Genomic DNA, 15,603 nt, shown 5'->3' with positions numbered 1-15,603 from the left:
TATACTGCGGGTGCCAAAAAAACGTATACAAGTGGACACTTTGGTCAACGTTGCTCAAACAGTAGTTTGCCATACACTGAAGTGTCTGCATGTTAATGATAAGCACTTTGAGCACCTCTTGTAATTACAGAAGTCAAATGTGACTTGTATTCATCTTTTGTTATCGGTATATATTGAGTATTACAATTTTAATAGTTTTTTTCCTTTCTTAAAATGTGTATACATTTTTTTGGCACCATCTGTATATCCAGGAGTGGAGATGCTGGACACCTCTGTGTTTAAGCTTTTGAGGACCTGCAAGACTGTCCCTAGATTCTTTATCAGCAGCTCAGCCTTAACAGAATTTTGGCATCATTGGGAAGTACCGCTTCCCAAAATATGTCCATGGTTTCTGTCATGGAAGAAGTTATTTGAACAGGACGTAGAATTATGCCCTTCATAATAAGCATTAGGGTTCAAAATCAATGCTATTGAACAAGGTAGCACAGTGACTTAGATTCACACCAAGATTCAAGTCAGAACTTTTCCTTAGAGCGATTTAGATGAGAGGAAAGAAGAAAACATGTCAGAACACTGGGAATGTGCAAGGGGAAAGAAGAGAGGCTCTAGAGTGTGAGTCTGGGGTGGGGTGGCATGTGCACTTTAAAGAGACAGGGTCAGCTTTCCTATTAGTACCATATTGAATATGGGGCTTCTGTTCTGTCAGTTCATTTATTTCAAATAGCACTTAACTGAGCACCGACTTTATGCAAGAACACTCATCTAAGAGCTGGGCACTTAAGGATGAATTATACACACTCCCTAAGGAATTAAAAATCTAGTGGGTTGGACAAGATGACCAGAGTCTCCTGGTCCCAGGGCGTTACTCTGAGGTCATGTTCCTTCACTGATTTGACATTGAAATGTCTTTTCTTTTATGAAGGGATGGAGATGGGAGATGGAAGCAGCTTATAGTCCTTTAACATCTTATTTGGCAACATAAAAAAACGTGGCAGCCGTTTATTGGTTAACAAATGTTATCCAAATATTACTTGTTTTTGAAATCCCTTACAACCACCCATCTCAAAATCTGAGTGTAGAGGAAAAACAAGACAGTTATTAAGCGACAAAGGTTACTGATTCAACTTGATTCTCATGTGTCTGAAAATAGACTAAAAAAGCAAAGTTGAAGGAATTAGGATTAACGTAAATTGTGCAGTCTAGATGGGAACTGGTTTCTATGATTCTGCCAGGCCCACAGTTAAGGAAGCATAAACAAAACTTTGGTGTTTTATTCCTCACAAGCCTGGAAGGGAAGTCTTGACCTCATGCCCCAGAGTCTCACTCTCAAGGAGGTTTTTATCCGTGGCTCTTGGCAAGATCTGAATCCTAACTATTATTGTCAATGCCCATACTACTACTTGTTTTTTAAAAATTTATATTTGCATATTCCGTTTTAAATTCAATCATCAATTGTATCACTATGGTGATGTGAGAATAAGTTCTCTGTTCCTTTTTTTTTTTTAAGAAAGAAAAATTCCTAATTTGACATTGGGCAGCACTATGGTGTCTCCTTACATCTTTGCTCAAGAAACACTGGAAAAGGATGATAAAACATGTTCCACACCAATTTAAAAATTCAAACGTATATGAATTTCAATATTATTATGAGCTGTGCTAGAAATTCCAGTTGTTAGCATTTTCTTAGTATATCCTTTCCATCTCTAAAATCATTGTGATTTAGCATATAATTCTGTCGTGGCTTTTAAATGATTGTAAAATCATTTAGAGAAAGAGCAAGTGAGAGTAAAAGGGAAGATAAAGACCTTTCAGGAAGAGGGGTGCCTCCTGGGACCCTCTCAGACAGAGTTTGAGCTCCACTGGGAACCTTTCCCCACTCCTACACCCAAATCTAAACCAGCTCAGCTTTCATGGACTGAATGATCCAGCTGTGAAATAAAAATAAATGTACCTACTAAATGACATGAGCGTAACCACAGGTATGTCTTCACAAATGTAAACTTAAGGGCATGGCCAATGTAAAAAGGGATTATGTTTTAGGGTAAGTCTTGAAGGAATTGTTAAGCATGGCAGGAAACGAGAAATTTTAAACACTTTTCTAGTTAATAAAAATTTTTAATTAGTACATTGTTTCTTTAGCATGTGCAGTGGAGGCGCAAACTTTGATGGTCATTTCAGGGTGTGTGGAGCAGGTCTGTGCTGCATCTCCATGTTTTATTCTGCCCTGTGGAGGGGAGGACAGAGCTGCTGCTCATCAAATGCTTCTGGACTGGGGGTGGGAGCGGAGGTGTGGGGGGGTGTAGCCAGTTCTTGGTTGTGATAAGAAGGAAGTTAAATAAATCCCTTAGATGTCCCTTTGGCATCTCAAACTTAACTTCTCCAAATCGGAGCTTGATACCTTCCTCTGTTCTCCCATAAACAACATCTCCCAGGTTTTCCCACCTCAATAAATCGCACCAGGACCTACCATATTGTCATCCTGAATCCCACTTTTCCTCTGTCTCCCTTATCTGATCCACCACCCAGTTCTGTTCCTTCAGCACCCAGAGCTCCCGTCCATGGCCACCATCTGACCCAAGGCATCCTACTGGGGTGTCTGCCTCCTTTTTTTAATTCTCCACATAGCAGCCAGAGTAACCCTGACGTCAGAGTAACCTCCGAGTAACCCTGACAACCTTGGAGCCGATGATTACTCATTCCATTTGGAAGAAAATCCAAGTTCCTTGTCATGGCCTTCTGTACTCGGGAGAGTCTGGCCGCACTGACCTCTTTCACTTGTTTATGGCCACTCTTCCCAGAGTGGCTTCTTGTTAGTGACTGGACAGCCCAGCGACCCCTCCTGGGGCCCCTGCCATTGGCCTCTCTCAGTGCCTGTCACAGGTGATGGTGCCTAAACTCCTATGGATGAGAAAGGGCTGGGGGCACCCACACAACCCTTTCTCCATGAAATCAGTATTTACAGAATAACTCCATTAGTTGGTTCTAAATGTTGTAAATTCCTAGATTTTATGCTTCTAGAATCTTTTTCACACATATGCATTTTTATAGTAGTAGACTAAAAATGTAATAGCACTCCATTTCTTGCTGCTCAAAGAGTCATATAAAACAACTAGTTAAATACAGTTTTTGTTATCGAAATGGCAAACATATCTAGAACTTTTTGATTAACATTCTCCTGGGGGAACCATTATTCTCTAACAGATACAGAATGAATCTAAAATAGCAAAAGAAAACAATAAAATAAGCATTTCAGAGAAAAACAATCGGCCAGCTGTGGCACCAGAGTCCTTTACTTATTTCTTATTTCTCTTCATTACTTTTTTCATCAACTATTTACACATTATATTAACTACCATCTACTTTCAAGGCTCTAATCTACTTCTAATGTGTATCACTTATCACTTTAAGAGCTTGGGCTTGATTGCAGATGTTAATATTATTTTAAAATTTAATTTGGGGGCCCCTGTTCCAAAATTAAAATATAATAACAAATATCTAAGTACAGTGTAATTTACAGATATGCCTATAATCCTATAGAAGCAAAAAAAATGAATAGAACTGAAACAGTGATCAAAATAAAATGAATGCAACATGTTTCTGGTTCTTCCTTGAAACTGATTCCTATTGGATTTTCAATTTTCCATCTATTAAACGTGACTCATTTTAAAACTTGATTTCTGTAGCAAGATGTTAATTATTTGTTCCTTGTATTTAAGAGATGTCAGTAATCCGGGGAGGGCAGCACAACAGACACAACTGCGCATGCAATTCTATCTTCAAGGAGGCCTGGCTCAGAGCCGACTTACTACTGTGCGCAGTCGATCAGCTGGTACTCATTGGACCTCTCAAAGCATGCCTTCACACCTTCATCATCCCAAAGTTTCTTCACATGATCAAAGAATTCCTAAAATTTGAAAAAGTTACAAGAGAAAGCATGTGTTATAATCTTTCAAAAAGTTAAAAGTAAAAAGAAACTGCCCCCCGCCCCCTGCCAAATTTAGCAGGTAGCACATGAATTATTTTCTTTGAGGAAGTCTACACACAGTAAAATGCACAGATCTTTTATTCAGTGTGATGAAAAAAGATGCATCTGTGTTATCATCTCTCACATCAACTTGTCAAACATTTTTATCATTCCAGAAAGTTCCCCAAAATGAAAATTACAAGTCAAAAGTTAATGACATTAACTAGAAATACAACTAACTAACAATTTGAAAGTTCTTAGTATTCAGTAACTTTACTAGTGGAACTGACACTTTGGCAAGGAAAAAATATGTCTATAATGTTAAGTTCTGTTCTAGCTGCTGTCTTTTAAATTTTCTGTGTGAGCCATGATTATGAATAGACGTGGTTGGTCAGATAGGGTAAATATGGCCCAGAAGCATTAGGTACTTTAGAAAGAGACCTTTAAAATCATACTGTTTGGGGGGATAGTAATTTTGTGTGTTTTTTGCCATTTTAAAAAACTATGATTTTAGTGTAGACTGTGATTTCTGGTTCACTCAAATATGTGCGGGCACAGTGTTCAATTTTATTCATTATGATAAGCAGCATCCTCTAAAACAAGAACATTCCTTATCTCAAAGTAAAAGGTGGTTTTAGGAATTCATATCTCCAAAATTACCCAAATTAACTTAGAGCTATGGAAACAAATGACTACACATAGTTGCTAAATAGAAATTTTCACAAAACACTGTGAGAATATTTACATTTCTTCCCATATCAATTATTTGCCCCTCACGGCAAGCCAGGAAGCACCCATTTCTATCTTTGATCTGTATAGAAGGGTCTGGGGCTACATGGCCAGTAAGCAACTGAGGCCTTTATGTTCACCATGGCTGCCAAGCTCCCAAAGAATCAGCATACCTGTTTCCCTGAAAATAAAACTTAGCCAGACAATCAGCTCCAATTAGGGTCTCCAGACAGGAATTCCCGCCTGTTCTCAGGAGTTTTTTTCACTTTCCCTTTCCCGAATCCCGAGATATAAACTGTTTTCTGTTCTGCACAATGAATCGTTTCCACAAAGTGACAGCCAATACTACCAACCACTTGTCTTCAAGGAGCCGATTGTCCCGATTTCCCTATCAACTTTTCTTTGGATTCGGGAATGGGAAAGCGAAAAAAAAATTCCTGAGAACGGGTGGGAATTCCCACCTGGAAACCCTAGCTCTAATGTGTCTTTTGGAGCAAAAATTAATATAAGACCCGGTCTTATTTTACTATAAGACTGGGTAGAATAGAATAGAATAGAATAGAATAGAATAGAATAGAATAGAATATAAAACCTGGTCTTATATTAATTTGTGCTCCAAAAGACGCATTAGAGCTGATTGTCCAGCTAGGTCTTACTTTTGGGGAAACACAGTAGATTCTTTGGAAGAAAAAAATTAAGGGTTGCTATTTTTCTTAGGTATTCACAATTCCTTACAAGGATGAATCCAGGTATTGTGGGCCTAATGCTTATACAATTTGGGGGCCCACTTTGAAAAAAGAAAAACAAAATTATGAATACAAGTAGGTATAAAATCTTGGAAGGGAGAGTAGTGGGGAAGCGCCCGGGCTTAAGCTTCTTTAGGTTCTAGTACGTCCAGTTCTGACTTCCCAGTATCAGGAACAATCTTTTTTTTTTTTTTTTTTAATTAAAGTTTATTGGGGTGACAATGGTTAGTAAAATTACATAAATTTCAAGTGTTCAATTCTGTATTACATCATCTATATATCACATTGTGTGTGCACCACCCAATGTCTGTTCTCCTTCCATCACCATATATTTTATCCCTTTACACTCATCTACCCACATCCCCCCTTACCCTCTGGTAACCACTAAACTATTGTCTGTGTCTATCAGTTTTTGGATCTTTGTTGTCTTGTTCCTTTGTTACTTTGAGTTTTATATCCCACATATCAGTGAAACCATATGGTTCTCTAATTTTTCTGTTTCATTTATTTTGCTTAGCATAATAATCTCAAGATCTATCCATGATGTCACAAACGGCACCATTTCATTTTTTCTTACGGCAGAATAGTATTCCATTGTGTATATATACCACATCTTCTTTATCCATTCATCTATCGAAGAAAGAACACTTTGGTTGTTTCCATGTCTTGGCCTCTATACATAAAGGTGCAATGAACATTGGAGCACATATATCTTTATGGGTAAATGTTTTCAGATTTTTTTGGATAGATACCCAGGAGAAGGATTGCTGGGTCATATGGTAATTCTATTCTTAATTTTTTGAGGAACCTCCACACTGCCTTCCATTGTAGCTGCACCAGTCTGCATTCCCACCAACAGTGTATGAGGGTTCCTGTTTCTCCAATGCCTCTCCAACACTTGTTATTATTTGTCTTGTTGATGATAGACATTCTAACTGGTGTGAGGTGATATCAAAATTAACTCAAAATGGATCAAAGAGCTAAGCATAAGACCTGAAACAATAAACTGCGTAGAAGAAAACATACATACCAAACTTACGGACCTTGGGTTCAAAGAGGATTTTATGAATTTGACCTCAAAGGCAAAGGAAGTAAAAGCTAAAATAAATGAATGGGACTATAGCAAACTAAAAAGCTTCTGCACAGCAAAAGAAACCATTGACAAAATAAAGAGGCAACCAACTGAATGGGAAAAGAATTTTGCAAACAACACTTCTGATAAGGGGCTAATATCCAAAATATATAAGGAACTCATACAACTTAAACAACAAAATACCAAACAAATCCAATTAAAAAATGGGCAGAGGACCTAAATAGACATTTCTCCAAAGAGGACATACAGATGGCCAATGGACATATAAAAAAATGCTCAACATCACTAATCAAAAGAGGAACAATCTTTAAAGTTATGTCACGTGTCTCTATATCTATCATATGTTTGTCGGTCTGTCATTATCATCAACAAATCCAAACTGTCCACAGTTGTTAAGAAGGGACAATCTTTATATGAAGGATAGTAGCTGAACACCTCAGTTTCCCTAGATTTATGTTTCCTTCTGGAATCTCTCACTGCTACTCCTATCAGTCTTATGAAATTTATAGGTTTTCCTTCTATGAGCCATGTGAAAACACACACACACACACACACACACACACACACACACACACACACACCATGTCCCAAGAGAAATACTCCATTACACTATTCTTGAGATGGTCTTTGCAGATAGCCATAACCCCTGAGTCATGGTGCTATTTAGAGTTGAGCTCCATCTCCACTCCCCACGCCCGATTGCAAAACCCTGGTGCAGTGGTCCCTTGAATAAAGTTCCTAGCTGTCTTTAACAAGTGTCAGAATAATTTTTTCTTTAACAGTTTGAGCTAAAGGCTTTGAGACAGAATTACAGAGGAGTGCTTGATCCAAGAATCAAGATACACAATTTCTGGGGTACATGTTGACACAGTAATAAGGCAGGAATTGTAGGCACTGTGATTTTAAAATAGATGCTTTGGGCACCACCAAAGAGACATCAAAGCAACAACAATCTCTCTTTGCTTTAGCTTCCTCATTGGTAAACAAAGAGGTTGCACTAGAATATAGCTGGGTCCCCAAGATTCTCCATGTGTACTTTTTAAGGGGTTCTAAAAAAACACACACAAACAAACAAACAAAAAAAAACGGCATGGAAAATTCCAGGCATGCTGATGCTGTTGCTTCATTAACATTTTACTATGGAAAAATTCAAATTTACAAAAGTAGAGAAAATGGTCCCCCAGGCACTCATTACTCAGCTTCCTCATTTATCAACATACTGCCAATTTTTTTAAAATCTCTATTTCATGCCCTTTTCCCCACTTTTATTATTTTGTAGCAAATCTCTTATACCATATTGTTTTATTTCAACATTATTTCTAAAAGATAAAAGCTTTAAAAAATCATGGCCACAATGCAACTCTCTCAACTAAAAATACGTAAACAAATAAAAAAATGATTCTGTAAAATCATTAAACATTCAGTCAGTCAGTGCAGCTTTTTTAGTGATGATTAAACATTTGTTCAGAGCCAGGCTAGAATTCTCATACATTTGCTACAACAACTGGGAAATAAATATGAGGAATAATTTTAAGATGACTCCATTAGCAACTAAGATGAATAATACTAAATAAAAATAATTTCAGTGTTGTGTGTACATATGTCTCAAAAAACTGATTCACAGTGAAATGTAACCTATTTTTGACATCCAAGAGTATTCAGAAATTGACGGCATAAAAAGAAATCACTAAGTGTAAGTGATGAGACAGGTTAGTTAGTATGATTGCTAGGTAGATAGATAGGTCTCTGGTAAACTAAAGAAAAGACAGCCATTTCCTAAAACTTCAGGTTTTGAAATCATTCCTTTGCTTCAGGACATAATGTAACAAGCCCTTGAGGTTAATCATAAAATTCATTTTGGCCTGTCAAATGGAGGAGCAGATCTGATAGATAAGAGTGGGTTGCTTTGCTAATTCCTTTAGGATGGGCAAGCAGAACAAACCCGGTAGACAAATTTCATTAGAAGGCGCCAGTTCCCTTTTTCAAACAGTTCCCTTCTCCAAACAGCTCCCCTTCCCCAGGCAGGCAAGGGAAGGTATAAATGTAAGAGCTTTTGCCTCAGTCATGGGGCACCCCCATTCGGGACCCCCTCCCGCTCGGGAGCTGCAACCTCTTCTCCTGCCTCTCATAAACTATCCTTTTTTAAAAAACTCTTTCCCTCTCCTGGTCCATGTTTCCATTCTTCGGCTTCACGAGACATGATCCCGGCCTACACTCAGAAACTGCTGGAAGATCCATCACCTACATCACTGACATTTAAATTTTTTTCTGTATTACTGAGTATGAGACTCGCCTTGGGATATTCATATATTGAGTAAATGAAATACATGAATATTTATGTTACTCTTATTCAAAGGAGTTGGAAGTGCGTTATAGAAAATAAAATTATAACGATACCAAATTTTAACCTACTTTTTAAAAGGGTTTAAAGTTTTACAGTATAATTTTGATTTCAAATAAAAAATTTAAAAATCTACATGCTATCAACATCTTCCTTTATGTATAAATAAAGTTTACTCAAAACTAACTTGGAATTCTCAGATGAGAAACAATTTTTTAATTTACTTTTAAATTCTTCATAACTGCTCTAAAATGGAAATAAATATATGATAATAAGACACATAAGAATAAAAATTCTCGAGTGATATCTCTGCTAATATAGTACAATAAAATAAGTTTTTAGTCACACTGACACAGAGGTACACTTTTTCATTTTTGAAATAATCAAAAGCATATTTCTCATTTCTTGAAATGAAAGTTGTCCAGTGGTCTGGAGTGAAAGCTCTGGCTACACACACAGGGCTCAGGCAGGACTGCCTTCACCATTGGTGCCCTGTCCTAAGGCTGGTGGAAACTCACTGCTTTGAGAGTAAAAATGTTTTTCCTTATGCTCGTGGCACAATCTTCTTCATAGGATGACTTATAGATATACTTCTCTATAATTTTAGTGTCAGGAATACTTGTTTGTATCTCTCAAGCTATTGCTTTCTACATTTTATTATTAATTTTTAATCTTATGAGCCCTGTGATTTTTCTGCCGAGTTGATTTACGTCACTGAGTTGAGAAAGCCTAGAAATCGCGTTTCAGAGTAAGTCCTAGCATGTGTGTAGGGTTTTTCCTTATGCTCTGGGAACTAACTTCACTTCTGTTTCCACATAACTTACTCTCCTGTTCCTAGCTTTGTTCTCTTGTATTTTCAGTTATTTAATTAACTTGTTTTATAACTTTGTGAGCAGCACTAAATCCTTTCTGGAACAAATTGAAGCATAAATACATGTTTAACATAATTTTCTGGGAACAGAGTGGATAATGTCCACTACCATAATCAAATGGACTTTAGAAATAGGCAGTTCAGGTCAGTAGCCATCCAAACTGAATTTTCTCTCTCTCTCTCTCTCTCTCTCTCTCTCTCTCCCCCCCCCTTCTCTTTCTCTCTTCCACTCCCTTCCTCCCAGTCCCTTCCTCTCTTCCTTCCTTTCTTTTTAAATTAAAAATTATTGGGTGACAAGTGTTAGTAAAGTTACATAGGTTTCAGGTGTACAATTCTGTAATACATTATCTATATCTCACATCGTGTGTTTACCACCCAGAGTCAGTTCTCCTTCCACAAACTGACTTTTCTAAAGCTCGAGTTTAGGTCCAACACACCTTCTCAGTTTTATCCCTTGGATAACAGAATGATCTAATAGATTTCTGCCATTTGTTTTCAGGTCTCTGGTATATATCAAGTTAAAAGTCTGTGTGGGATCTGTCATACCTGGTAACACTATGATTATGTTATTTATAATCTCTGTCCATCCTCAAATCTAATTTAACACAGTATGTCTAAAATTCTATTTAGGAGCAGCTTTCAGAAAATATGCTAAAAAAAAATATATATCAAAAAAACTAATTCAAAATCATTAGCAGTCCTGATGCCCATACTTTTCCTAGCATGAAGCATGTTAGGCAACAATGTCAACAAGTAACCAAGTATAAAATGAGGTCACTCCTAGCATTTATCCAGTGCCTATTAGGTTCCAGGAAATGTTCTAAGGGTTGTAGATACAAGGTATCATTTGTGTCTCAAACAAGCCTGCCATATAGGTGATTCAACTCCCATTTTACAGATGACAAAATGAGAATGATTAAAGATATTTTCTATTTGCTCAAGCTTCCTTGACTAGGAAATGGTCAAACCTGAGTTCAAAAGCATGTTCTGTGTCCAGCTAGCTTCCTCATTCTCTGGTCAATGGCAGTTCCTTGTGCCTGGAGGACCAGGGAGAACAAATGCAAATTTCTAATATACACCAAACTCCTCTATTTTTTCCCCTTAGGACAGGCTACTTTTAACACCTTTCTGAGGTATACTTTGCCTACCATAAAAGTCATACAACCACCAAGCACAATCAAGTTTTACAACACTTCTGTCACCTCCTCACCCTCCTTTGCAGCCAAGCGTGTCCCCACGCCTGGTCAATTGTTAATCTACTTCTGCTTCTGTAGTTTTGTTTTTTTTTTCTAGAAATTTTATATGAACGAAATCATATAGTCTTTTGCGTCTGTCTTCTTTCACTTAGCATGATATTTTTGAGATTCATCTGTTTTGTAATGTTTATTAGCAGTTTGTTCCTTTTTCAAAAAAAATGCTGAGTTCTAGTCCATTTTATGGATATACCACAATTTGTTTATTTATTCACCAGTTGATGGACATTGGTTATTTCCAGTTTTTGACTGTTATAAATAGTGTTGCTGGAATAGTTGTGTGCCAGTCTTTGTATGGACTTTCATTTTCATTTCTCTTGGGTTGATACCCAGGAGTGGAATTGCTGGGTTATATGGTAGGTAAATATTTAATTTTAAAAAACTAAATTGTTTTCCAAAGTGGCTATTCTATTTTATATTGTCAAGAGCAATGTGCAGGGGTTCTAGTTTCTGTACATCCTCACCAATATTTGGTTTCGTCAATCTTCTTAATTTTGATTACTCTAGTGGGTGTGTAGTGACATCTAATTGTGGATTCATCTTGAATTTCCATAATAACCAATGAGGTTGGACATCTTTTCATGTAATTGTTGGCTACTTGCATATGTTCTTTTTGAAGTGTCTATTCAAATTATTTTGCCCATTTAAAAAATTGGGTTGTAAGTCTTATTATTGAGTTTTATTTCTTTTACAAAGGTAAGAGGTTAAAAAAAACTGGATTCAAGTCCTTTGTTAGCTATAGGTTTTACAAATATTTTCTCTCAAATTGTAGCTTGCATTTTAATTATCTTAGGCATCTTTTGTTGAGCAGAGTTTTTAATTTTGCTGATGTCCAGTTAATCAATATTTTTCTTTTAGCACTTATGCTTTTTTGTGTTTAAGAAATGTTTGCCTAACCCAAAGTCAAAAATATTTCCTCCAAGTTTTTTTCTAAAAGTTTTATAGTTATAGCTCTTAAATTTAGGCCTATGATTCATTTGAATTAATTTTTGGAGATGGGGTGAGGAAAAGTCAAGTTTCACTTTTTTACATAAGGATATCCAGCTTTCTCAGCACATTTATTGAAAAGACTATTCTCTTTCTATTGATTTACCTTGGTACCTTTGTTGAAACTAACCAGACACATGTGTGTCTGTTCATGGAATGGCACTTCTGTTCCACTGATGTATATGTCTAGCTTTATGCCAACACCACACTGTCTTGGTTATTGTAGCTTTGTGGTAAGTCTTAAAATTAGTAATGGTAAGTCCTCCAACTTTGTTCTTCTTTTACATCATTATTTTGGTTGTCCTAGGTCTTCTGAATTTCCACATACATTGTAGAATTAGCTTGTCAATTTCTAAAAAAAGCCTGCTGGCATTTTGATTGAGATTGCATTGAATCTATATATCACTTTGGGGAGAATTGCCATCTTAACAATAATGAGTTTTCTAATCCATTAACATATCTATTTATTTATACCTTATTTAAATTCTCTCAATAATGTTTCCTAGTTTTCAGTGTATAGATCTTTCACATGGTTTGTTAAAATTTTTTTCTAAGTAGTATTTTTTGGATGTCATTTTGAATGCATATATTTTTTTAAATTTCATTTTTGGATTTTTTTTATGACTACTACATAGAGATACAATTAATTTCTGCATTAGATCTTGTAACCTGCAACCTTGTTAATTTCACTTATTTGTTCTAGTAGCTTTAAATTCCTTCCTGTGTAGCTGTGCACAGAAATAGTTACCTACATAGCTCTGGCCTCTCTCTGTTTCTCTCCTAAAAGTATGACTCTTGAGGCCTGGGCCAGAATCATAATTCCCTGCGGTTCCAAAGTGCAGGAGGACTGAGCTAAAGACCTTCACTGCCCACCATGGCAAGGTTTCATAGTTTTTGCTGCTCTTCCATTGTTTTTTAAAGATACAGTAAAATTGATCTAGAGATTGTATCTTTTTTTTCTAAATTATAATCTCACAAAACAACTATGATAAGTATAAAGTTTTAGTAATCAGATCCATGATCCATAATAGAGAATTAAATAAATCTACCCTATAATGATGGGTACATAATTTTCCTCAAGTATTTTTTCCACAAAATTAATTTTTTAGCATTTGATTTTCCCCTTCACAATACTCCCACTCTTATACCTAAGACTCTCTCTGTAAAATCCTAATTCTCTGAGAAAATTGTGAACTTGGAGCATGGCAGAGAGACTCACAAGAGAAACTTATTTGTGTGGGAACAGAAATAAAATAATTAGGTATTTTCATTAGGAAAAAGAGACTCAAAGAATCACGACTTTAGTTTTTGCTTCCAGACAAGGCTCTATCAAATTATCTGACTAAAATTCTCTTTGGAACATCAAACTTAAATTACATAACACTCTAAGGTATTATTCTTCATCTTCTTAGTCACTCCGACTCCTTTCTGTTTTATGTGTTGAGAGGTAAAATGGAGAGGGGAGCCCCTTTTTTTGGCAAGAAGGTTAGATTGAAGTGAGTTTGTTATATTCCTACTGACAATTGTAAATTAGATACATATTTCTTAGGGAAAATCTTAGTGTAAAACATACTAACGGTGTCTAATAAGGAACCATGAAACAATACTGGTGGTTTGAGCATGGATTTCAGTATTTGAGGGCCGGGGCTCAAATCCCAGTAGGGGGGCTCTGATGGCTGACACTGTTTCCTCCTCTGCTCCATGTTCTTCCTGGCAGAGGTTGGCTGGGACTGATCCGTACATGGCGGGCAGGGGAGGAGGTGCACATATGAGGGGTAAGGGCAGCAAGGAGACAAAGGGTGGCTGGAAAGACAACAAGAAGCGGGATGAGGCTGACATCAGGGAGGGCAAGCTCAAACTCAAGACAGTTAAGAGCATATTGACCAATAGTGTGATGTGCTGCTGGGGAGTGAGGTCTGGGAGAGTTCAGCTTTGGAATATGGCACTGTAGTTGTGGTACAACTGTGGGAAGGCCCGCCAGTTGCCAACATGTTAACAGAGAAACACATGGTGAGGAAACAGAAGTCATATGAAGGCTTGGCAACTGAATTTTAGAAACATCTACAGAACATCTGCTGTCATAAGGCATATATGCTTTGTGTTGGGTATAGGAGAGAGAGGGCACAAGATTTCTGAGTGTGAGGAGAGGGATGAGCTCTGGTCACCAGCACAAGGCAGGTGATGGTGTGGCAGTGCAAAGAACCAACAACATGGACAGGAGCTCGAGGGCCACTGCTGTCAGCGCTTCACTTTTAACAGTGTACTTCTGATTCCTGGATTTGCCCTAGGCTTTCAGACATTTCCAGAAAGGCCTCCAAGCTAATATGACTTGTCAAAAAATACACTTAACAGCTGATGAGCCAGTGAAGCTGGCTGAATAAAATGCAGCAAATGATGAGAAAAAAGGGAAGCAAAGGGCCACAGAATATATAAGAATGCCTGCTACAACATGGAAATTCTACTGACAGCCGTGTGCTGTAAGTTGAGCCTCTAAATCCTTTGCCCAGGGAGGTGGTTCCAACGATCAACACTGGGAAACAATCCACCCCTATAAGGTGGCTGGGAAGAGTGGGGGATATGGAGGGATGTCATGAAGGGTCTCTGGTCCCACTCCTGGGCTATTCCAGCAAGTGCTTCCTCTGAGATATGACACAATGAGGTGAGGACCTCCTCTAACTGGTGGTCCCAAGCCTCCAGCACCCTCCGCCAGGGCTGCCGGTGGCACCTGGGCCACCCCACCAAGTGTGTCCTCTGCGCCATGACGCAACATGGTGAGGAACATCCAGCCCACACGGCTGGCTGCACCTTTTGCCTCCTCTGGCAACTGCTTAGTCAGAACATGCAGGGCCCTCTCCACGCTGGCGGGAGAGCCACTCACATCCTCCCACCCCTCCCTGGGGGCCCAACCCCCGAGAATGGTGGCCACCAGGCACCACACACTGTGTAGGGGCCACCCATCCTCCTGCCCAGAGTCAGACACCATTCGCACCCAGCTGGAATTGTGCTCGCTGCGCCTGCTGTCTGACTGGGTGGAGGCCTCAGTGTAAGATGTCTGCAATCCTCGGAGCCTACAGCAGCAGCAGACTACCAAAAAGCAGGTGACACCCTGTCACGGGGGAGACCCTGCTCGCTCCACCATTTGTCGTGTGAGGCAGCCTGCGGGGTCTCTGCTCCCATTCCCCACATAAGAACGCAGGATATGGCTAGGCCAAAAAAGGAACACCCACGGAGCCACAGGTAGGGGAGTCATACCAGTATAGTCTCACTGGAGGCTGGAGCCACACAACCTGCAACCTGCTGTCTGCTTTTCTGCCTGCCAACCAACCGACTCCCCAACCAGCGCAGCCGTGGCAGTTATATCAGTGGCTAACTGGCTAACTGGTTACAGCTGATGGCCAACTAGCCACAGCTGATGCCCATATACTACCCAAGCCAGCACCTTTCCACGTGAGGCCGAGAGCCTGGAAACTGCTCTCTGGGACTCTGTCCCCACACCCACTATGGCCAATAGGACAGCGTGCCATCCGGAGGCTTGAGAGGACCACCAATTCACCCAGGGGTCACGCCTCTCCCAGGCAGACTGCGCCTTCTACTCCCAGCACTGCTGTTCACGGGCCTT

The 15,603-nt window shown here is 38.7% G+C and overlaps 1 protein-coding gene across 6 annotated transcripts in view; it reads right to left on the bottom strand.

Annotated features, from left to right (window-relative positions):
• The window catches only part of GNAL (G protein subunit alpha L), a 202,107-nt gene that overhangs the window by 46,649 nt on the left and 139,855 nt on the right, over nt 1-15,603 (bottom strand). For all 6 annotated transcript variants that reach the window (XM_019711347.2, XM_019711346.2, XM_074340381.1 and 3 more), the window contains one exon: nt 3,807-3,904. In XM_019711347.2, coding sequence (XP_019566906.2) covers nt 3,807-3,904 — 98 coding nt within the window. The remainder of the gene's footprint in view (nt 1-3,806; nt 3,905-15,603) is intronic.

Source organism: Rhinolophus sinicus, linkage group LG09 (assembly GCF_036562045.2).
Source record: "Rhinolophus sinicus isolate RSC01 linkage group LG09, ASM3656204v1, whole genome shotgun sequence".
NCBI lineage: Eukaryota > Metazoa > Chordata > Mammalia > Chiroptera > Rhinolophidae > Rhinolophus > Rhinolophus sinicus.
This window is presented reverse-complemented; position numbering and strand designations above follow the sequence as displayed.